The 25,191-nt window shown below is 41.4% G+C and overlaps 1 protein-coding gene across 3 annotated transcripts in view; it reads left to right on the forward strand.

The window, feature by feature from the left end:
- The window catches only part of DPP6 (dipeptidyl peptidase like 6), a 1,686,142-nt gene that overhangs the window by 1,462,018 nt on the left and 198,933 nt on the right, over window positions 1–25,191 (forward strand). For all 3 annotated transcript variants that reach the window (XM_040434145.1, XM_040434144.1, XM_040434146.1), the window contains one exon: window positions 12,821–12,873. In XM_040434145.1, coding sequence (XP_040290079.1) covers window positions 12,821–12,873 — 53 coding nt within the window. The remainder of the gene's footprint in view (window positions 1–12,820; window positions 12,874–25,191) is intronic.

Genomic DNA, 25,191 nt, shown 5'->3' on the forward strand with positions numbered 1-25,191 from the left:
GATCCGATGCGGCTGACCTACGGCTGGCGATCGTGCATTGCGGCCCCTCTATTTGCGGGCCGCAGCACAGGCACGGGTCACACACGTTCATGTGAACTCGGCCTAACACTTCAGTTTCAGGGACTATGCTGCAGGAACTTGTTAAAAAATCATTTTTGCCGGAAAATCCCTTTAAGCCTCTAACTTACTGCACGGTATTCGGGACAATTACTGGGAACAAGTGTTCATAGGAACTCTCATTCCTGATATCTGACCTGTATAATTGTGCCGCTGGGCAGCCGATAAATAAGGAATCACTTGTTGGCTGATTTGCATATTTTATCAGGATTAAAAATGTACAATTATCATCAGCACATCTCCCTGTGTAATCAGGAATGGGCTACCTATAATCAATATAATTAAATGAAGGCAGAATGACCATGGTAGTGATCATTCCTCCCCATTCACTTTGCATCGGCTTGTGTAATAGGCTGATGCAAAAAAGCGCTGGTTATTTGCAGCCCCTTGAAATAGAGCAATTTGACAATGCGGCCCTCAGACCAAAACAGGTTGTGCACCCCTGCTGTATACAATTTCATTGTGTAATACTGTTTAGGGGGCCCTGACAATAAAATATTTTGGTCCTCCTCCTGGGCGGGCCCTTTCTGAGTTCAGGCCCCATAGCAGCCGCTTCCACTATAGCCACGCCCCTGGCTACCAGCTGCTTCCTTGGGTCAAGGTCACACCATGTTTTGCCCCAGAAATATTGAAATGCAAACTGTACTGAAACTATAGGAAAAAAAAGCATATATTTGTATTAATTTAATAAAGTCCATTCATTGTACAGAATGAGGAAAGGTTTTACACTTTCTGATATATTTATTAGAGGTGATCTGGTCCTATTCAGCTGAACTGGTTAGCCGATTTGATTCAGGTCTGAATAAATTCAGCCCAAATCTAAACTGACTCAATAGCCAGGAAAGGTCTCTCTCTTCTTGATTCTCCCAAATCCAATCACAGAACATTAAGATTCGGTTGAATCATAACTTTTAGAAAAAAAAATGATGGCCTGCTATTGATTGCCCCCGAGGCCGGATGTTTTCAGAAGCGACACGGGTGTCGGGGATCCAGGTAAGTACAACCTCTGTGAGGGGCCCGAACGTATGGGGAGGCATTTTAGGGGTTAAATAACCCCTTTAAGTAATAATTCCTCATGTTGAAGTTCTATGCTTGCAAACATTGTAGTCAAGACCTATACCACTCATTACCACCATCTATAGGCCAGAAAAGAGAGTCTATAACAGGGGTGCACAACCTTTTTTGGTCTGGGGGCCGCATTGTCACATCGCACTATTTCAAGGGGCCACAAAAAAAGTTAATCAGCGCTTGTTTGCATCAGCCTATTACACAAGCTAATGCAAAGTGACTGGGGAGGAATGATCACTACCACAGTCATTCCTCCCTCATTCACCTCTATCGATTATCAGTAGCCCATTTCTGATTACACGGTGAGATGTGCTGACGATAATTGTACATCTTTCATCCTGATGAAAAATGCAAATCAGCCGACAAATAAGTGATTCCTTGTTTATCGGCTGATCAGCGGCACGATTATATCAGGAATGATCGCTCCTATGAAGACTTGTTCCCAGTAATTGTCCTGAATATCGTGCCGTGTAACAGGGGCTTAGAGATTTCCTGGTAAAAAAATATTTTTAACACGTTCCTGCAGCGTGGGCCTGAAACAGAAGGTTCATACTCTGCCGCTCCCGCTGTCTCCATCTTCCGGTCCCGGCGCTGTTGACATCCGACTGGCTATGGGCATAGTCACTTGTACCTCTCCAGCCAATGACTGGCCTCACTGGTGATGTGGCCACAAGCAGCGCTTCACCGCTAAAGTCAGTCATTTGCTGGAGAGGTGCTCCGGGACCGGAGGATGGAGACAGCGGGAGCAGCACGGAGCAGGAAAGTAGGAATCTTCTGTTTCAGGGACTGGGCTGCAGGAACTTGTCAAAAATCATTTTAACTAGGAAATTCCTTAAGTGTCGACATTTCCTTCCTGCCTCCTATTCACTAATGAGCGCTTTACTTCACTGCAGAGGACGGCGCTCACTCGTTATTACCGCCTCCTGCACCACCAGATATACTGTAGGTGCCCTACAATAACCAGTAAGCACTTTCCCTGAGGGCTCACGCACACGGCCATTGTTTTAGTCCGCATCTGAGACACTTATTTTTTTTGTGGCTTGGATGTGGAACCATTCACTCCATGTACTGTCCGCATCCGTTACTTTGTTCCGCAAAATGCAGAACACACGTGGCTGGTGTCCCGCGGACCAAAAGAAAAGGTACGGTCGTGTGTATGATGGCTTACTAGCCGGGAAAGCACTTATTGGTTAACCCTTTAATGGCCTTAATGAACAGTCACTTTTTGGTGATTTTAGCGCACATGGTTCAAACACTTGTAACTTTTTAAATTTTTTTTGACTACCAAAATAACTTTTATACCTTTTACAGCTTTTTACTACATAAGGCTCCATTCACACGTCCGCAAAATGGGTCCACATCCGTTCCGCAATTGTGCGGACCCATTCATTCTCTATGGGGACGGAATGGATGCGGACAGCACACAGTGTGCTGTCTGCAGCCGCAATTGCGGAGCGCGGCCCCGATTTTGGGTCCGCAGCTCCGCAAAAAGATAGAGCATGTCCTATTCTTGTCCGCAGCTTGCGGACAAGAATAGGCATTTCTATGGGGGTGCCAGGCTGGTGTGTTGCGGACCCGCAAATTGCGGGTCCGCAACACACCACGGACGTGTGAATGCAGCCTTACACAGGGCTTTTTTATATATTATTTTAGTTTTATTAGGGGGAAACTGTACAATTTTTTTTTTTTAAAAGTCATTTTAATTCAAACTATAGCTCATTATTTAAATATGCAAATATATGTGTTGGATCATTTTATTATACAATATGTAAAGTTTCCCATGAATGGGGTGATACTTGTAATGGTTTTGGTTGGTATGGGAGGTTTTTTCTTTTATGTATTTTACTATTTATAATTTTTTTTTAACTTATTTTTTTTTATATTTCTCTGCTACAAAAAGACCATTGGGGGACACTGACTTTTTTTTTTTGCACATTTTCCTTTTTTCCTTTTATTTGTACTTTATTTATTTTGTATCTTTAAATTTTTTTAAGATCACTTTTTATTCATTTTTTAAAATATAATCTAACAGTGAACAATTTTATTTTGCACTTTTCCTTTTTATAGTTTTCTTTTACTTGTATGTTATTTATTTATTTTACATCTTTTTGCTAAAATTTTCTTTTCTTCTTTTTTTTTTCTTTCATATATTTTTCCACCACTGTATGTCTCCCAAGAGGTCTTTAAAAGACCTCTGTGGGACACTGACTTGCTTTTTTTTTTATTTTGCACTTTTATTTTCCTTTTATTTGTATTTTTTTGTACAGTATATTTTCTTCCAATAGACAGCTATACAGCCAGATGGCTGTCCATGGACAGCCGCACTCCCTCAGCGCTGCTCTGTGGCACCCTTTTTGTGCAGGCAAATTGGACATCTCTTACCAATTCCACTTCTCACTTGCTCTGCTGCAACACTTCAGATGTCCATGCTCCTACAGACTCTGCTCTGGTGATTTGTCTCCTGATCATCATTACCATGGTGACTGCCTCACTTTATCCTAGTCAGGGACCTTGCTCCACGACTGGTCTGCAGCCTGTGATCCTGGGCCTGGTCTGTGGCTCAGGCTTCAGCACATCCCTGGCATAGGACAGTGCTCCACTTCCAACACTCCTGCACCACTTTGTCATCTGTGAGTCTCGTGCACCTTTGATATGCTGCTGCCTCCTCTTCTGGCGCACCCCTAGCAGAGGATACACATGACATCCCAACATGGCTGCTCCACATTCTGCAGGAAACATTCTTCTGGTTCTGTTACCTGGATGAAGGAACAAGTGCTCTTCACCTGCTGCAGAAAAGCCTAGTGCTCACTCATCCTCAGCTGAGAGATAAGTGCCCTAACATGCGGTATGCACTACACTCTGCCCAATATGCCATTATCAGGTGCCTACTGTACTTCAAATGGGGTGACATACTGGATATGCCACTGCTCATCACTACAAGGGGGCTGGCAATTTTTCCACTGAGCTCCCTTCATAAGTCCCATCAACGGCGCTACATCTAGTGGCCAAACTGTGGCATTGCATCCAGACCATCATTATCTTCCAGCGACAGAGCAGTGTAGCATTGTAACCGCAACTCAGCTTAGGACTTCGGAGGAGCGAGGCTTTGTACAGGGCAGAGCTGGTGAGGCTCTGCAGTCCTCTGCCCCTGACACGGGTCTAAACTGCACATCACGCCTCTCACCTATGTCAGGAGAAGAAGGCAGAAGCGCTGATACACTGCTCCTGCCTTCTCCTCGGGTCTCGTGCTGTCTCTGACAGCCGGGGACCCGTCCTGCTCTTGCTACAGTGCGGGAGCGGGAGCTGTAGTCCTGCAATTGTGCGGCGCTCCCGCCAGAAACACAGCTGATGGCACGATCAACTGTGTTTCTTCCCAGCAGAACGGGGGCCGCGCGCAAACCATGGCTCTGGGGGCCGCAGGTTGTGCACCCCTGGTCTATAACAAAAAGCATCCCTGCCTCAAGTGCACCCAGTCCCATGTAACACTACAAGTATGGTTTGCCCCCCTGTCATGGTTTGAATGTGGATCAGCACCAATCAGATGATCACCAGTTTGAAATGTCGTCATAGTGAGAAATGTCCTTAAGTCGCATCAACAACTTCCACATTATTAGAGCTAATAAAAAGAACCTGTCGCCACGCCTTGTATACCTGCCATAGAAAATACTTCATGAAAAAACAATGCCAGAAGTTCTCTTCTAACAACATGGCATGAGGACCACTTTCTCAATCCCCATAAGGAGGAGCCCATACTTGGGACAGTGGGTGACGATGCAACACACAGAATGAAAATCTAATATACCAGCGTCAGAGGACATCACATGGAGCAGGTATCAGAGGAGAGGACTACAACCCTCAGCAAGTCCAGGTTGTTCGGTGATATCAGAGGACATTACAGGGAGGAGGCTTAAGAGGAGAGGGCCACATCTCCCAGCATGTTGAGGCTGCTATTATATGATATCTGAGGACATTACAGGGATGGGGTATGGGGAAAGAACTACATCTCCCAGCATGTCCAGGTCATTAATAGTGTTAAGCGCGAATATTCGAATATCGATTTTTTTTTTTGCGAATATCGCCACTTCGCTAATTCGTGAATATTTCGAATATAGTGCTATAAATTCTATATTTCGAATATTCTTTATTTTTTTTTGTTATATTTTTTTCTTTCCCACTTTCCAAAAGTTGTTCTTACCTGTCCTTAGGATTCCTGGCTTCCTGGCTGCTCCAGTCAGTGCCCGTTGCAGCTTCTGACGACTTCCGTGCTCATGGAGCGTCCCCATCACCATGGGAACGTCTCCATACTAGAATGTACTGTCGGATTTGAGAATTACGTTGAAATCGCAATTCGATTAATTTAAGTTATAATAATCGAATTGCGATTTCAACTCAGCACTGCTATATTCCATATTAGGCTAGAATTAACGAATATGGAATATAGCAGTGCTAAGTTGAAATCGCAATTCGATTATTATAACTTGAATTAATCGCATTGCGATTTCAACTTGGACCTGGTTTACTATGGTTGGCTTGGTAGAATTAGCGAATATGACGAATGTATTCGTCATATTCCTCAAAACGAAGATAACAAAATATTCTCCATCTTCGTTTTAGGGTACTTTCACACTAGCGTTTTTCTTTTCCGGCGCTGAGTTCCGTCCTAGGGGCTCAAATCCGGAAAAGAACTGATCAGTTTTATCCTAATGCATTCTGAATGGAGAGTAATCCGTTCAGGATGCATCAGGATGTCTTCAGTTCAGTCTTTTTGACTGATCAGGCTTTTCAGAAAACCGTAGCATGTTGTATTTTTACCTCCGGCCAAAAAGCCTGAACACTTTGACTGAACGCCGGATCCGGTCTTTTTCCCATTGACTTGCATTAACGCCGGATCTGGCGCTGTGTGTTCAGTCAAAACGGATCCGGCTTTTGCATGTTAAACCCGAAAAATTTGAAAAAAAAGTTAAAGTCCATAAATGGCGGATCCGTTTTTTCCAATGCATTTTTTCATTGTGATTAAAATCCTGATCAGGATTCAAATGTAATCCGTTTTCACACGTTTTTCCGGATCCGGCGGGCAGTTCCGGTGTCGGAATTGAATGCCGGATTAAAACAACGCTAGTGTGAAAGTAGCCTTAGCTCCATATTCGTCAACTTCGTTAATTCTAGCAATCAAATAGGAAAGTTGACTATAGAGACAGCTAAGTTTAGGTACTTTCACACTTGCGTTGTTTGATTCCAGCAGGCAGTTCCGTTGCCTGAACTGACTGCCTGATCAGGCAAACTGTCTGCAAACGCATGTCATTTTCTCTGACTGATCAGGCATTTTTCAGACTGATCAGGATCCTGATCAGTCTAAAAAATGCCTGATCAGTCAGAAAAATGCATTGCAATACCGGATCCGTTTTTCCGGTGTCATCAGGCAAAACGGATCCGGTATTTATTTTTTTCTCATTTTTAAAGGTCTGCGCATGCGCAGGCCGGAAGGACGGTTTCGGCATTCCGGTATTTTTAATGCCGGATCCGGCACTAATACATTCCTATGGAAAAAAATGCCGGATCCGGCATTCAGGCAAGTCTTCAGTTTTTTTCACCGGAGATAAAACCGTAGCATGCTGCTGTTTTCTCTTTTGCCTTATCATTCAAAATGACTGAACTGAAGACCTCCTTATGCATCCTGAACGGATTACTCTTCATTCAGAATGCATGGGGATATGCCTGATCAGTTCTTTTCCGGTATAGAGCCCCTGTGCCGGAAAAGAAAAAAGCTAATGTAAAAGTAGCCTAAATTCGCTATGCGATTATATTACTTTACTTTTATAAATGGAATCATATTTAATAATCAAGTATTTAACTATTAAATTTTTTAAAAAAAAAAGCAAAGTAATATAATCGCATAGCGAATTAAACTTAGCTGTCTCTAGTCAACTTTCCTATTTGATTGCTAGAATTAGCGAAGTTGACGAATATGGAGCTAAAACGAAGATGGAAAATACCTCGTTATCTTCGTTTTGAGGAATATGACGAATACATTTGTCATATTCGTCATCTTCGCTAATTCTAGATATCAAACCAATAGGAAAGTAGCCTTAAGTTAAAATCGCAATACGTGATTATTTAAATCGCATATTAATAGCGATAACTAGAATAATGACGAATATTCGATTTCAACGAAATCGAATATGGCACCTGCCGCTCATCACTAGTCATTAATATGGGATATCAGTGGACATTTCAGGGAGGTGGGTATAATAAGAAAGGACTAGAACTCCCAGCACGTCCAGGCCATAATTATGGGATATCAGAGGACATTTCAGGGAGGGGACGTAAGCGGAGATGACTACAACTACCAGCATATCCAGGCTATTATTATGAGATATCCGAGAATAATTCAGAGAGGGAATGTAAGAGGGAGTGTAGGAGTAGAGGACTACAACTCCCAGCATGCCCAGACCATTATTATGGGATGACAGAGGACTACAGCTTCTAAAGTTTCTTGAGAATCCCATACATTCTTGTTAACTTATAAATCCCAGCAGGAGATGTTCATTTGAGTGAATGCACGGCACCAAAATCGAAAATAAATCACAAAACAAAAGTCCATGCCCCTCTGGGTGCTAACTAAAAGGTGGGTTTTTCTCACCAAAATTCAGGCCCATAAAACACTTTAAAGAAACGTGCCCCAGCAAACTACACTTTGCTGAAACCTTCCAGCTTTCCTGGATTCTTTTATCTCACCCATCTGAGTATTGCTGGTGAGATATACACCTCTGCCAGTACTTTACCAGCCATCATGTTAGGCCTCATGCACACGACCGTTGTTCTGGTCCGCATCCGAGACGCAGTTTTTGTGGCTCGGGAGCGGACCCATTCACTTCAATGGGGCCGCAAAAGATGCGGACAGCACTATGTGTGCTGTCCGCATCCGTTGCTCCGTTCCGTGGCCCCGCCAAAAAAAAATATTACATGTCCTCTTCTTGTCTGTTTTGCGGACAAGAATAGGCATTTCTACAATGGGCCGCCTGTTCCGTTCCGCAAATTGCGGAAGGCACACGGGCGGACCGCAAAAAAAAACGGAACGGTCGTGTGCATGAGGCCTTACAGTACAAAATGTGGATGTTTTGTGTGTATATTACTCACAAGTTGCTGGGGTCACACCTTATATTGAAAATAAGCATATAGGCGAGCTAACCAGACTCACACATTAGCATATACAATAATGGGTCTGGCGACCAATATTTTAATTTTGGCCTGTTAATAGTTCCAACCATTTTAAATGCGTACTAATAAAATTGACATTTTAAGATTAAGCGAATATTTAGTTATGGTTACAGCGTTAATATTGGCCGCTATTGGGTATTTTTTCCCCCTCCTGCTTACCCCATGAGAATGGAGCTGTGGTGCGCATGTGCCTCCTTCGCTCTATTCACCTCTATGGCACTGCCAAGTACAGTGCTCGCCGCAGTCCCATACAAGTGAATTCTCAAGGAACACTTCGATGGCCCTTATAGACTCTGCATTCTTGTGATTCCCGGCGATCCCAGAAGTCGGACTAGCCTGCAATCAAACACTTATCCCCTATCTAATGGATAGGGGATGTGTTATAAGTGGCACAACCCCTTTAACTCCAAACTAATCCTCTCCTGTACAATAATGGCAAATGTGTGTCCACTGTGTATGATAAGACACTGCTGTAGTGCTGAGAAGACCATATGTTAGTTTTACATGTGCCTCCTGTATAGACAGTTTTTAGCGAAGATGCAAAAGCAAATCATGCCATGGTAGAAGAGTCCACAATTGGGGCCCGGAGGTAATTATTTTATGGTTTGGGTAACGGCACCTCATGCCCATGCAAAACATGTTCATTTCATGTAGGATAATTTATATTCTGCACATGGCTTTTGAGAGGTGTATATTTTTTAACCACTTTCTACGTCGGTAGGCCCTTATCTGTAATCCGACGTATGAAAGCGTCGGGTGAGATCGCAATCTGCCGGGGGCCCGTGCCGCTGCAGATCGATGTGACCGTGCTGTCATTAGACAACTGCGGTCACAGGGAGGTGCGCCGTGGTGAGCTGGAGCGGTCAGGCAGTAATACGGGCTTGTAGCACTCTGCTGCAAGCGTGTATTACATTGAAGAAGTAGAAAGCCGGCAGGGCTTTCTTATGTAAGAGCGCCACCGGCTGGCTTTAAAATGAAACGTCAGCCTGCAGGCTGGGAATTCGCCTCTTCCTGCCTTGAGTGTGGCAGAAAGGGGTTAATTTACTTAACCACTTGCCATCTGGGCCATTTGCCCCCTTCCTGACCAGGCCAAATTTTGCAAAACTGACATATCTCACTTTATGTGGTAATAACTTTAGAACGCCTTTATTTATCCAAGTCATTCAGAGATTGTTTTCTCGTGACACATTGTACTTCATGATAGTCATAAATTTAAGTCAAAATATTTCACCTTTATTTATGAAAAAATCCCAAATTTACCCAAAAATTTGAAAAATTCGCAATTTTCTAAATTTCTATTTCTCTGCTTTTAAAACAGAAAGTGATACCTCATAAAATATTTATTATTTAACATTCCCCATATGTCTACTTTATGTTGGCATCATTTTGGAAATGTCATTTTATTTTTTTAGGACGTTAGAAGGCTTAGAAGTTTAGAAGGAATTCTTCAAATTTTTAAGAAAATTGCCAAAACCCACTTTTTAAGGACCAGTTCAGGTATGAAGTCACTTTGTGGGGCCTACATAGTGGATACCCCCATAAATGACCCCATTGTAGAAACTACACCCCTCAAGGTATTCAAAACCGATTTTACAAACTTTGTTAACCCTTTAGGCGTTCCACAAGAATTAAAGGAAAATGGAGATCAAATTTTTTAATTTCACTTTTTTGGCAGATTTTCCATTTTAATCAATTTTTTTCTTTAACACATCGATGGTTAACAGCCAAGATTCTGCGGTTTACAGAAACACCCCACATGTGGTCATAAACTTCCTGTATGGGCACACGGCAGGGCGCAGAAGAAAAGGAACTCCACATGGTTTTTAGATGCCATGTCCCATTTGAAGACCCCTGATGCACCCTTACAGTAGAAACTCCCAAGAAGTGACCCCATTTTGGAAACTAGTGGATAAGGTGCCAGTTTTATTGGTACTATTTTTGGGTACATATGATTTTTTGATCATTCATTATAACACTTTATGGGGCAAGGTGACCAAGAAAATTGGTTGTTTTAGCACAGTTTCTATTTATTTATTTTTACAGCGTTCATCTGAGGGGTTCAGTCAAGTGACATTTTTATAGAGCAGATTGTTACGGACGTGGCGATACCTAATATGTATACTTTTTCTCATTTATTAAAGTTTTAAACAATAATAGCATTTTTGAAACAAAAAAATTATGTTTTAATGTGTCCATGTTCTGAGAGCTTTAGTTTTTTTTTATTTTTTGAGAGATTTTCTTATGTAGGGGCTCATTTTTTGCGGGATGAGGTGACGGTTTTATTGGTACTATTTTGTGGGACATACGCGTTTTTGATCACTTGGTGTTGCATCTTTTGTGATGCAAGGTGACAAAAATTGCTTGTTTTGACACAGTTTTTTTTTTTTTTTTTACGGTGTTCACCCGAGGGGTTAGGTCATGTGATATTTTTATAGAGCTGGTTTTTACGGACGCGGCAATACCAAATATGTCTATTTTATTTTATTTTTTCTATTTTTAAATATTTTTTTTTATTCCTTACTTGGGAACTTCTTTTTTTTTTTACATGTGAAACTTTATTTTATTTTATTTTTTTAACCCTTTATTTTTTTTATTTTATTTTACACTTTTCGTCCCCCATAAGGTCATACAAGACCTCTGGGGGACATTTGCTTCACTTTTTCTTTTTTTTTTCACAGTTGATTTCTCCTGTAACTGGGGCTGACATAGTAGCCCCAGTTACAGGACAAATTCACCCCTAGAGAGGCTGTACAGCAGCAATCCAGCGCTGTACAGCCTCAGAGCAGGGCTGATCGAGGTCTCTGAGAGACCTCACACAGCCCCTGCACTCTCCGGTCGTGAAGGCAGGGACACCTGGGCACTGTCCCTGCCTCCTCTCTGGGTTGCCCTGCTGTCACTGACAGCGGGCAACCCGATCAGCAGCTGCACGATTAGCGTGCAGCTGCTATTTCTGAAAGGATGTTCTAAAACGTGCTTTCAGAAATAGACGTCCACCCATAGGACGTTTATATCCTATGGGCGGATGGGAAGTGGTTAAAAAAGGTAAATAAAATATAAATAGCTAGAAAATAAATAATAAAAAAATGATCATAAAAAAAATCATTAAAAAAAATAAAAACCGTAAAATGTCCAAATTTTCCCAAGATGAATAACATAAAAAAAAGTCACTTTGAAGGGGGCTTGTAGCGTTTTGGCGCTGTAGAAGATTTTTCTGGCAGTACGGTGCTATAGAACCAGCAATAGAAACATAGGCCGCCAAAATCCAAAATGCGCTCCAGTCTATTGAAATCTTGCAGCGGGCCCAGCCAGTAGATAAATTACATAAATAGTGTCCATTTTCAGGGTACAAGCGTACGGGAATGGTTTTAGAAATGTTTTGTTTTGAAACCCTTTGTAAGGCTACTTTCACATGAGCGTTTTCAATTCCGCTATTCAGATCCGTCAATGGATAGCCGTCATAGGATCTATATAGTGGAAGAAAACGCTTCCATTTTGTCCCCATTCATTGTCAATAGGGACAAAACTGAACTGAACGAAACGCAGCGCACCAGAATGTATTCCGTTCCGTTTGGAACGGAATAGCAGTGTTTTTCTGTCCGTGATGTGGTGCGGAGCAAGAAGGATCCGTCCTGACACACAATGTAAGTGAATGGGGACCGATCCTTTTTCTCTGACACAACAGAAAACGGATCCGTCCCTCATTGACTTTTAATGGTGTTCATGACGGATCCGTCATGGCTATAGAAGACCTAATACAACTGGATCCGTTCGTGACGGATGCATGCGGTTGTATTATGTTAATGGAATCGTTTTTGCAGATCCATGACGGATCTGCAAAAAGCACTAATGTGAAAATAGCCTACTAGAAAAAAAATTATAAGAAAGGGGAAAAAAATGCTTACATAATTTTCAGTTTTTCCTTAAATATATATTTTTGAATATTACATCTATCATCTAATGGCACAAAAGAAGATCTAAGGTGTCCCGAGAAAAATAATATCAAATACATATAGGCTGGCTCAGAAATTAATCAGTTATTTGCATAGTGAGATAGTTGCGTTGCTACAACTGAAAAAAACTGGCCTGGTAAGGAAGGGGGATAAACACTCCGGTAATGAAGTAGTTAAAAAGATCCAGGTGAGATACTGTACCTGCAGGTATCAATAGGATTGTGCTGATAGCCTGATCAGCCCATTCCAGCAGCAGCATAGGAAGAGTCAGGTCTGCAGTAATGAACGGCCTGCCGGATCCGGACATTCTATGCAAACTGGGATCATGGAGGAAGGAGGACCATTAATATATTGCAGGTCAACTACCTGGTCAAGAAGGGGTTAAATAAAGCCTCCACAGTCCAGAGCTGGATATTTCTTGTTGCTTTATGTCAGTGTTCCTTACGTATTTCATTTTGTTATTGCAGATTTACCAGCACTCGTTTACAGCGCAGTACGCCCTATGTAACCTCATCACCGGGTAAGACTTCTGTTTCCACCTTTAATGCTTGTGATCATTGATACAAATGTACAGATGAGTCAATTCCTCAAAATTCTTTTAAAGTTCTATTCAGCTGAATCAGGTGACCGATTCAGTTCGGGTCTGAATTGATTCTTCCCTGAATTGAAAGTTCCTAAATTTTTATACTCTGAGGTCTCCTAGGACTCGATTCTTTTCCCTTTTGTCTTTCTTTAAAAAATAAAAAATATTTTTTATTTTTTTTTATTTTTTTTTATTTTTTATTTTACCTTTCTCTCTTTCCAAAATTTCCCAGAATAGAATCGCCAAAAATTTGGATCCAACTCATTTTATTTTCAAAATTCAGGTTGAATCTAATTAGTTTACAATGGATTTACTCATCTCTACACAAATGTTTAGGAGGTCTTATTAAATGTTTAGTGCGGGTTCAATCATTTCTTACTGTTTCAAAGCCAAATATAATAGACATTAACCCCTTTCCTGATATCGGGTGTACATGAACGCTGGATGTCGGGTCTCAGGCTGAGCATAGCTGTCAAGCGCCTGCTGTTTTTAACAGCAAAGACCTGGTGGCAGAGTCCGTGATTAGCAATAACACCGATCACAGACTTTGAACCCCTGAGATACCATGGTCAATGACCTCATGAATCTGATTGAAAGAAATCCAAGAGTGTGCAAAGCTGTCATTGAAACAAAAGGGGGATTCTTTGAATAATCTAAAAGGTAGAACATATCCTGGTTTACTCCTCGATTCCATATGTATTCTTTCATCGTTTTCATGTCTTCAATGTGAATCTATAATGGAATGAAAAGGTGCGTCCAAACTTTTGACTAATACTGTATGCCTTATTAGGAAGAGGGGTCCGCGCTATGAACAAGAATGTAGAGTGACTCCGGCTCTGGTGGATACAATATGACCCTGTATTACATGGATAGCCATTCATTACAATGGCCACCACATAATGCTACATGGGTGGGCAAATTTGACTTCGTCATGAAACAATCTGCTGCCAATTCCCTATGTGAACTTGCTTACTTGGATGATTTTCTTGTACACGTTTAAAGGGGTAAATGGAGTTATCCAAGGCTTAAAAAGAACTCAGAGAGTGGCCAACCCTCAGTGGAGTTCATACTTAATAGTCTGCTCTGCTGGCTTCCGGCTCCTTTGCTCCCTGGCCATCTCTGCAACTCCACAATGCTTTGGCATCAACATCCTATTGATGGGCGTCACATGACCACTGCAGCCAATCACTCGATGCAGCAATGACCTGTCACCCTTGTGGAATGTGACTCACATGATGCCCATCAACAGGATGTTGATGCCAGAGCATTGTGGAGCTGCAGAGATGGCCAGGGAGCAAAGGAGCCTGAATCCAGCGGCAGTGATGGCCAGTTCACAGTGTTTGCCAATGAACACATTCGGGCTGCCATCTTAACTCACAAGTCCGGCGATGCACAGGTAAGCTCTTACCTGTGCCTGTGTCGGGAGCCGGTCTGAAACAAATGCGGTCACCTGGAGCAGGCAGTTCCGAGAACAGCCTGATGAAGGCCCCCGGCGGCTGTTCTCGAAACTGCCTGCTCCCGGTGACCGCATTTGATTTCAGACCGGCTCGCGGCACAGGCACAGGTAAGGGCTTACCTGTGCATCGCCGGACTTGTGAGTTAGGATGGTAGCCGGCATGTGTTTGTTGGCGAATACTGCAAACTGGCCATCACTGCTAGTAAGTATGAACCCCACTGCGGGTTGCACACTCTCTGAGGTCTTTTTAAGTCTTGAATAACCCGTTTAAAGGGAAGGTTGAGGAGACAATTTTCTGCACTATGATCATTCAGCTTATGTATCAGACATGATATTTACGGCAAAGCTATAGATGATAAGTAGTTATGTCTCTAGTTTTCTCATGCAACAAACGAACATAAAACAAAAGATATCTGATGGAAATAACTTCTAAATCCTTCAGCTCTATAATGTTTATATTTAACACTATAAAGGGACTGATCTGTGATGCCTTCCTGTGAAAATCTGGAAAAAAACGAGGACTCAAGGCTGCCAGAATTGGCTTATCGAATTTTCAGATATAAAATATCAGCATCAGGCTTCAAGGCCTTCCTCTCATCTGAGTTGGATGTTTGACCTTGGTAGCAGATGTTCTAAATCTGCTTTCGGCCTTCAGTTATTGAATATCTATAGTCAGCTTCAGTCTCTAAATGACTCAGTCTCTCGGTCAATTCTATAACCAGCTCTTTTTATTTTTAAGAAATTTAACAAAGCTCCTTCAAGGTTTCTCAGGTTTATACAATCTTGGATAGAACTCTTAGTATTGACACACTACTAAATCTAAAGGGGTTATCCGGGAAAAGATATTGATGACCTATCCCTATCAATATCAGATCTGTGTGGGTTTGACACCTGGGACCCTTGCCAATCAGCTTGAAAGCAATGCATTGCATGCAATGTACGGTGCTGTGCTTAGAAAGCAGCTGGAAGGCCACGATACTCATCAGAGTTCCAGTGAGTGCTGCGGCTGCCTGAAACAACTGATCAGCGAGGGTGCCGGACCTCGGACCCTTGCCGATGTGATAATGATGACCTATCCTATGGATAGGTCTTTTCCAGGTTATCCAGGAAAAAATATTGATGACCTATCCTTATCAATATCAGATCTATGGGGCTCCGACACCCGGCTGTGAGAAAAGGCTGGGTGCTCCACACCGAGGCCTCTTCCTAGGCCATGTGATGTCACCCTACATGGGTCACGTGGCTTAGTTTCGCTTCATCCCCATTCAAGTCAGTGGGGCTGAGCTGCCATACCAAGCATAGCAGCTATACAACGTACAGCACTGTGCTTGGAAAGCTGCCGGGAGGCCACAGCACTCACTGGAGTGCTGGTGCGTGCTGCGGCTTCCTGAAAAAGCTGATCGGCAAGGGTGTTGGGACTTGGATCCCCTTCAATGTGATAATGATGACCTATCCTGATGATAGGTCATCATTATCTTTTCCAGAATATCCCCTTTAAGGTCTCATGCACATGAACGTATTTTCTTTCCGTGTCCGTTCCAGTTTTTATTTGCGGACCGTATACGGAACCATTCATTTCAATTAGTCAGCAAAAAAATGGAAGCTACTCCGTGTGCATTCCGTTTCCATATGTCCGTATTTCCGTTCCACAAAAAAAATAGAACATGTCCTATTATTGTCTGCATTATGGACAAGGATAGTACTGTTCTATTAGGGGCCATCTGTTCCATTCCGCAAAATACGGAATGCACACGGATATCATCCGTATTTTTTGTGGATCTGTTTTTTGCGTGTGCATGAGGCCTAAGTCTTAGGCTTGAGAAGTGTCTGCTGGTTGGCTCCCCTGTGGCTTCTCTCCAAGACTGGGTTCGCATACGCTCTTGTATTCTGTTGTTCTAATGAGAAGCCCTATGGAATTGGCCCAATGGACTCTTCTCCCAGAGACCAAGACTTCTTAAACCTATATTCCTCAAGTACTGCAGTAAAACAGTTTAGTGTAATACCTGCACCGGCCACTATGTCATACTGTTTTCAAGTAGGGCAAATTGGACATGCTGACAGGCTCCCTTTAGGTTTTCTTTTTTTTAAACATCTGAAATGTTCATCTGACATTTATGCTGGAAAACTCTTCTGATGTATAGGCCATTCAGTTACATTTATTGTCCACCTACTGACTCTTGTTTTCAATGCTATGCACACATACCGATAAAATGGATGCCAAAAATAATCTTTTGACATGTCTAGTCCATAGAAGTCTATGAATATGTTCGGCTTAAACATCATCACTTCTTATATGCAGACAGAAAGACATAAATAAATGCCAAGTACATCAAATGTTGCTCAGCTGCAAACATGTACCTTCACTTGTATAGGCGCCTGAATACCAGCAAGAAAAGAGCATCATCAGCGTCTCATTTCCTTCTATTCAGTAATGTTTCATTCTTAGCATCACTGCCTCCTGGGTTTACATTAACAGACTTGTGATCCTATAATAGCCAGACATCTTTTTCTTTCATAATCTACTAGTTTCCATATATAAAAATGTGATTTATTTATTTTTATTTTTTCAAATTTCCAAATACGACTGCCATCTAGTGGACAGCACTGGCAGTACAGTTATAGATCTCGGCAACGTCTAACAGCTGGGGCGTGGGAAAATCAGCGCACAGATTTCCTGCTAAGTTGGCTGAGAGAACAAAAAATATTTAGCAGTAGTCTAAACCATATTTAATATGCAACTTTGCAAACAGGATTTTAGCCACAGTAGTGTTATTCGAGATTGTGCCACTGATTGCATTTAGATTACTAGTCTTTTCCCGGGGCTGAATTGGGGAACGCACTCTTCTCAGGTAGCTGATCGGATTTCAAAGTTTTTTAAATGGACTCGAAAATGAAGCAATGCTGTCTGAGAGTAAAATCTCGGATCACAGCATAGTTGATGAGAGAGAGAAGTGAACAAAAAGAAAACAATAAATCAAGACATTTCTCAAAGGTATTTCTGGACCAATAAACTGTGGCCCATCTGGCCTAGGTATAGATTATGTATTGGCTCGGAGAGAGCACTAATCTCAGTTATGTCTGAAGGGTACTCCCTGGTGTCGGCCAAGTGACCAGCTAGCTATGTGCTTAAAATGCATCAAAAGCTTCTTCACCAATAAAGAAAAAATGTATGCCTTTGTCATGTGACACACATTTTTAGGGTGCTTTCACACAGGTTTCTGTTTTTTTTTTTCTTTTTTCCAGTAGCTCTTCGTGTTTTTCTCTACAGGGAAAAAAATACCATAAAGAAAACACTAGTGGTAAAACACACTATCTCAGATTTACTAATGTGTCCAAAAAGTGCCACAAATTGGTGCATCTATGATTTCTATGCTTTTTTCTGACAGGCTCAGTGGGGGTGGGGCTTAGAAGAAAGGGGCAGGGCTTCACTGGTAAGCAGGCAAACCTAAGATGCACCATTTTCAACCACAAATCTGGTGCATTTTTTTTTGTGGCTCATTTTGAAAAAGAAAAGTATTTACTACCCTCTGAGGTCACTAACACTGTAGATCTCTATAAAAAAAAAAAGCTATTGATAAAAAAATTTGTTAAAAACACCTTAAAAAATGCAACATACATTGACTCAAGTAGGAGCAAGAATAATATCTATGGCACAAATGAGATTGCTTCAATTTAAAAAAAAAAAATAAGTGTCATGAATAAGTAAAAATAAAATGCATGCTTGGGCTGGTTTCCATAACTCCCTTAGACTTACAGCTAACATGGGGAGGTAAAACCCACACCACCACCAAAAAACACAAAAACACATGTACAAATTTGGCAAAAACTTCAAATATTGTCAAAAATGACAGAAAATAATGATGGGTTAATGCATTCAAGGGCTTTTCAAGGACCACTAAATTCTCATGTAGTTGCTTACCTCATGTACATCTTCCCCATGTTTTTTTCTCCAATTTAACCCATCTTCACTTTTTAAAGAAATCCCTCTGGTTTGTTTCTATCCTGTACGAAAATCTTGTTGCTGCATCCAACCAAACCCATGATGCACTTCTCCTTTCTCTGCCACAGCATCAGCATTACCCCTAACAATGCCCAGCTAGTTTACAGCCCCTTTCACCCTGCTAGTTACATAGACACTCCCCCATCACCACCCTGTCTATGGACATAACATCACAGGAAATAAGAAATGGACATGGTCATGTGACCACAACCCAAAATGGAAGATAGGAGCGATAAAGGTAAAAAAAAGGTACCTTCATGAATACCAGAAAACTGGGGAAATGAAAATTGCTAATTTTGGCATAAATAACCACACCCTACCCACTTTTTTGTACACATAGCAAGGGTGAAGGAGAAAGCCAAAAAGATGGTGGGATTAGATTTAATTTTCTGGTGCATGAAAATACTGAAGATGAACCAGAATTATTACTACAGAAGAGCAAAGTTGAAAAAAATTGGATTCGGCAACTTTGCCAAAGTTAGCCAAGAAATTTGATTTGGCCAAAGTTAGCCAAGAAATTACTTAATCACGAATCGCGCCACCCCCGTAATTTAACCCCTCAGATGCTGCGCTGATCGCGGCATATGTGACTCACATTCAGCTGTTCAGGGGTTAATCATGTGTTAAAAAGAAAAATTATACTCAACTCATCCACTTGCTCACGAAGAGGCCGTCGCTACATGATCACGCTGGGCGCGCACAGTGACGTCATCAGTGATGACGTTACTGCGCACACCCAGGGTTATCACTTGGTCATCAGTGATGATGTCACTGTGCACACCCAGGGTTATCACTTGGTCATCAGTGATGTCATCAGTGATGACGTCACTGCGCACACCCAGGGTTATCACTTGGTCATCAGTGACGTCATCAGTGTTGACGTCACTGCGCACACCCAGGGTTATCACTTGGTGAGGTCATCACACTTGTCGCAGATCCTTTGGCAGGTTTTCTTCAATTAAGACGGAAGTGGACGGCCTCTCTACGAGCAAGTGGAAGAGTGATGAATATAATTTTTGTTACTTTCAGCCACCATTTTGGGAAAAATTGATTCGTTACCACGACGCTCGAGGAAATTCTGCTTCCTGGTAAATGAAATGTTTCCTGAAATTCAGATTGACTGCATTAGATGAAGGTTTTATAGGGCTGTGACATCACAGGGGATGACTATCTTCAGACTGGCTGGCTGCACGGCATTATGAGTGATCTTGTATTCCTAGGCTTCTTCCTTTCACTTTGTAACAAGTGTAGCAACCATTTTAGAAAAAACGGATTTGTTACCACGAAGCGCGAGGAAATTCAGATTTGCTGCGAACTAAAGTTTTTCCTAAACTTCTTAATTGAATTTCGTTTTGAATGCTTTGCTTTTCTCAACACTAATTATGACTAGTGTTGAGCGAACTTGTGTTTTAAGTTCGACTTCTAAAGTTCGAGTTCAGGTTATCGAAGTATCCCGTTATGGATTCTAAATTCCGTTATGGTCCATGGTAGCGAAATCCATAACGGGATACTTCGATAACCCGAACCCGAACTTTAGACGCCAAACTTAAAACACAAGTTCGCTCAACACTAATTATGACCAGTGTAAGAATCGTCAGTCTTAATACCTTCCCCATGCGTGAATTAAAATCTCAAGGAGACTTTGATGATGTATCCACTATTGGGACTGGCTGTTTTTGTAAATCTCATTTGATTTTAATTGAAAATGGCAGTGCATGCTTGTTCATGGGTTAATGGTCATGGTTCATGGTTGATCAGGTTATGCCAAGTGTTGTCATAAACTCAGCCCCAAAATGTCCTAGATGATGTGAATCATGTTTTGTGCTCAAATCCCCAACTTTTTACTTATTTTGAAGAGTGTAGATTAAAGTGGAGGCTCATTTGCATATGATAAAACATCATTTTTCTCAGCAATACGAGTACATATGAACATGGGACCAACACAGATGTCCTCAGCTGCCAGGTGCACATGTAACAGGTCAGCCAGTGTCATAGGTACAAATCTGCTGACAGATGCCCTTTAAAAATGGCTGAGATCTGAGAATCTAAGATATCTTCAATGATATTTATCTTATTAACTACAATATGAGCTGGTGCTCATTGAATATTCTGATTTCATAATTATCTCAGTATTGAATAAGTTATGCAGTTTTTTTCAATTCATTCCTTATCTCTAGGATAGGCCTTTAATGTAAAATTGGTGGGGTCCAACCTCGGGGATCCATCTCTTCCTCGATCTGTGACGTCACATCCATCGGCCGCATGGCCTTTCTGCAGCTCAGTCCTATTCAAGTGAGTGGGATTGAGCTGCAATATCAAGCACAGCCGTTATACAGTATGAGGGGTTGAGCTTGGGATGCTATGGAGAGGCCATAGCACTTGTCCGACTCCTCCAGCCCCTTCAATATACAAGTCCTAAAAAAAAACTTTAACCTAATCAGCTTCAAACATATTGACATCTCTTTTGAATAACAATAGACTCACTCTACAGGCACATTTTATATCTTTTAATGCTTTTTATTCTTTTTTCCTGGTAGTAAAGTATATGTATTTTATGTATGTTATGTAGATCATCCAATCAAAAATAAAAAAAATAGATATCTCAAGGGCTGCCAGAATGAAGACACTTGCAAAAAAAAACTGATAATAGGCCTCATGTTTTGATACAAGGCTTGCATCTTCAGGAGGCCATTCTGCAGATCATCATGGTGTCTTGAGGGATTCTCCGGTGGTGGCCTAATTGGTCCTTTTTCGTAGAGGTTTTACATGCATGGTCAAGTAACTCCTTCACTTATTGGAAACTTTGACTGTTGATGAGATCTATCACAAGCCACTGGTGTACACTCATATTGTCCCTTTGTGACTAAAACAATGCTAGCATAGATATAACAAATCATAATAAGATTTCTTCATTACCGGCCAAACATTTATTATTTAGTAATTGGCTGAAAAATAGGTCAGTCACTGCAGGAAGCAGACAGCTTAATAAAACAGATGTTCAGCTGCTCCACGAATAATGAGCTCCTGCTTTCCAATTTATATAGATGATAAAGTAGTTTTGTTGCCTTACAATATAAAAACACTAGGCGTGCTGGAAAATATTAAATTATTTCATTTATTCTGGACTTTATTTCTGCCACAGTCTATTAATTGCTCCTGAAACAGTTTTTTGTTTTGTTTTTTTGCTATAAATTTGCTTTATTGAAATAATATGTAAAGTGCTTGAAATTGCTGAAACTTTTTTTTTGTGTGTGTAAAATGGTAATGCAAGCTATTAAATGATATAAACTAGGTTTCTTAATAGACGCTCTTGGAAAGTACAGTGGCCTTGCCGAGATCCAGCTGGTAGCGTGGTGTTACAGGCAATGCTCCCTGGGAAAAATATGCAAATTAGTTCTTCAGAAGTAGGAAAACTGTCTCTCTGGTGCCACCTATAGCTAGCTATCCTAGAAGTCAATGTTCAACCTATATTAGTCTTGAAACATGACTAGAAATATCGGCCAAACCAGCCATCTATCTGTAGACAGGGCTACTTCTACAACCAGTCATCAGACATCTGGTGTACTGCAACGCAGCACAGAATGGAACACAGTACAATAAATATCATATGTACATTATAACACATAGGCATAACATACAGCATAGGCACAGACCCTACACTGTACATTACACTCTTCTAACATGTCACTAAAACTACACATCAGTTAACAAGCAACAGACAAGTGACAGAGGATAAGGAAAAAGAAGAAATGAAGAGGAACCATAGATCTGAAGCTCTATTGATAGAAAGAGATAGAAAGGTGTTGCCAATCCTCTTCTCCCTGGATGTTGGGCCTGTTTCTATATTGAAAGCCACAGATCATGACGTTCTTTACGCAAGTGCAAAAAAAGTGCAACAAGTCACACAAAATAGTGCACAAGGATGAACTCTATCTCAAGCTCTTTCCATAAACCAATCCTTCCAAGCTGAAAGGGCCTGCAAGGATCAAGGAAGGTGGCCATCCACAGCCGAAGCTGAGGAAGCGCCAATTGTGCACTAGCTTACACTTGGGTTCTGGCCTCCCAGAAGGGGGAATCAAAAGGGTTGCAGGGGCAGTAAGGAGGAACCTGATGGCCACACAGACCTATGGGAGGGAAACCAAACCCATCCTGAAAAGTCCTTGTGACAAACAAACAGACAGTGATATAAAATATAAAGAAAAGTGAATGTGTGCCATTATGGTCCAGAAATTTAGCCAGAATTATAACAATTCCTTATTTAGTATAGCCAGATGGCCTGAGCAAAGAGAGGCTAGTGTGTTTAAAATGTGAGATATAAAGTGCGTACAAATGTGTCATCACCCTGGGCCTCCATCCCTAGCGAGTTGCGGCACCCCAGGGTCACCTCTCTTGAAGTAATTCTAAATCTCAGCCTTTCAAACAACTTGGCCCATGGTTTTGATGCAGAGTCTCTGGAACATCCTACAGGTAGCCATTATCTAAACTGCTGATATCTGGAAGCTTTCATTTCAACGTTCCAGTGGCCCAGAAGTAACCACTGATAACAGATGCTAAGCATAATCTTAGCCAAAAGGCAACATCAGAACTTATTCAGCAGTTTTGCTCAGTACATATTAGGGTTATAGTTGGTGGAGTGAGATGCCTTTATAGCAGCTTTTGGATGGTCAGAGCAGATCCCCAATGTTAAACAGACCTCAGCCCCAATCAGACCCCCAATGTTAATAAGACTTCAATAAGACCTCAGGTCAGACCCACAATCAGACCTCAGCTCAGATCCCAATGTGAATGACCCCCAATCAGAGCTCAGATAAGAGCCCCAATACAAATAAGACCCCCCTGTATTCAGACCTCAGATGAGACGCCAATGCCTCAGACTAGACCCCCACTCCTCAGATCAGACCCCCATGCCTCAGAGCAAATAAAATAAAATAAAAATAACTTACTTCTCCTGCTCCGGACGCTACTGCTCCTAGGATCCAGCTCTTATCCTTCCTGCTGTGTGTTGTGCTGTGACACAACGCGCAACGTGTGAGGCTGCAGAGTGTGTCAACATCTTCACGCTGTGCGCAGTCACAGCACAGTGAGCTCTGCATTCACCTCTTCCCGGTTCTCCGGTACTAATGAGCACTTCTATAATGGAAGCGCTCATTAGTATTTGCCACATAAGACGCACTGACATTTTTCACCCACTGTGGGTGGAAAAAAAAGTGTATCTATAGGTCGAAAAATACAGTACTTTCTTTTATAGAGCTTAATTGTGGTACAAAATGTCTAAATTTGTAAAATGTGATAAAATATCTCACTTGTATATGTAAATGGTGTCACTCCCTCGACAATGCAATATCATCTGAAGGGGCATTCCTGGTCCAGTAATTTATCATGCAGGAGGCTCAGCATCTCCAAGCTAAATGAATTGAATAAGGCAATGAGTGGGGAGTGCATATTGAACTAATACTAGTCCTCAAGTAATGGGTTCATTTATTTTAAGGAGAAGCGCAGATGCAGCAATTTTGGCTGAAGTCATCTCTTACAAATATCTACCTAAGGTTTAAGCCTATTGTCTATAGTGCAATATCAATCTTATTATATTTATAGAATCGCTTAATAGTCTCACATGATATTTTTACATTATCGTACATCAGAATACATCAATGCCAGATCGGTATATTATATGCATGTATTTCAATCCTCCATTGATTGCTCATGCCCAGCCTATGTTTTTCTTGCATACTAATGAGCATCAGGTGCATTGTGCACAGTGACAGCATGCTATACAATCCACATAATCTGCTTTTGGTAATAAAAGAGTAAAAATTCAGCAGATCAGCTCCTCCGATTGGAGTCATCATCAAAACATCTCATTACTGGGGTTATATACCTTGTACTTTTATAAAAAAAAAAAAAATGCTGAGTAAGCTCTGCAAGCGAGAAAATAAATGCTGTTTTATAGCTAAAACTTTTGCTTTTGTTGTCTAGAATAAAGAAACTTCAAAGGCAGGCAAACAAAATGTGAGATGAAAAGCATCGCTAGGTACTAGGCCTTTCCATGGTGTGTTTAGTGACAAGTAGTAATACAAAGCGCAGAAAAATAACCTCTACTATAATCAGCTAAAGTGGTATATGCTATACAGCAATGCACTCAGTAATGCAGTACTGTATGGTCAGAGTAGGACACTCCACATGGCAATCTCATCGAACTGTGTTGTAAAGTAAAGCAAGAACTTAAAAATGAAGAGATTCATAGCCTGTTTTCTAATCCTCTAACAGAGTGCAGACAGTTCAGTTGTTAATGTATTATTATTATTATTATTATTATTATTATTATTATTATTTTGAAGCTTAAAATAAGGATAATAAAGTCAGGTTCACATATGTTGGAAATGTTAATTTTTAGTAGAGGTGGGACGAATCCAATTTTTTCCGAATCCGAAAAGGTTCTCGAATATATTGAATCTTTCGAATCTCGAATCCTACGAATCCTGTACATAATTGTGTGAACGCACGGTGTAAGAAACAAAGTCAGACCGCGTCAGTTTGTCTGAACCTCCACCTCCCAGTCACGGTCGCACCCTATATGACCGCGATGACCCCTGCTATGACCCCTGCTCCTATCACTACAGAACATACAGGGTAATACAGCCCCATACCTCTTACATCCATTGACGTCTCTTGTAGATGTTCTCTTTCCTCATCTTCTCCTTTCAGACCAGACACTATTTTTCAGCCATTTTTCGTCTCTGCAGCTTGACAAAAATTTTTTTTCTTAGTTTACTACTTTTCCATCATCCTCCCATCTTCT

Source organism: Bufo bufo, chromosome 5 (assembly GCF_905171765.1).
Source record: "Bufo bufo chromosome 5, aBufBuf1.1, whole genome shotgun sequence".
Taxonomy (NCBI): domain Eukaryota; kingdom Metazoa; phylum Chordata; class Amphibia; order Anura; family Bufonidae; genus Bufo; species Bufo bufo.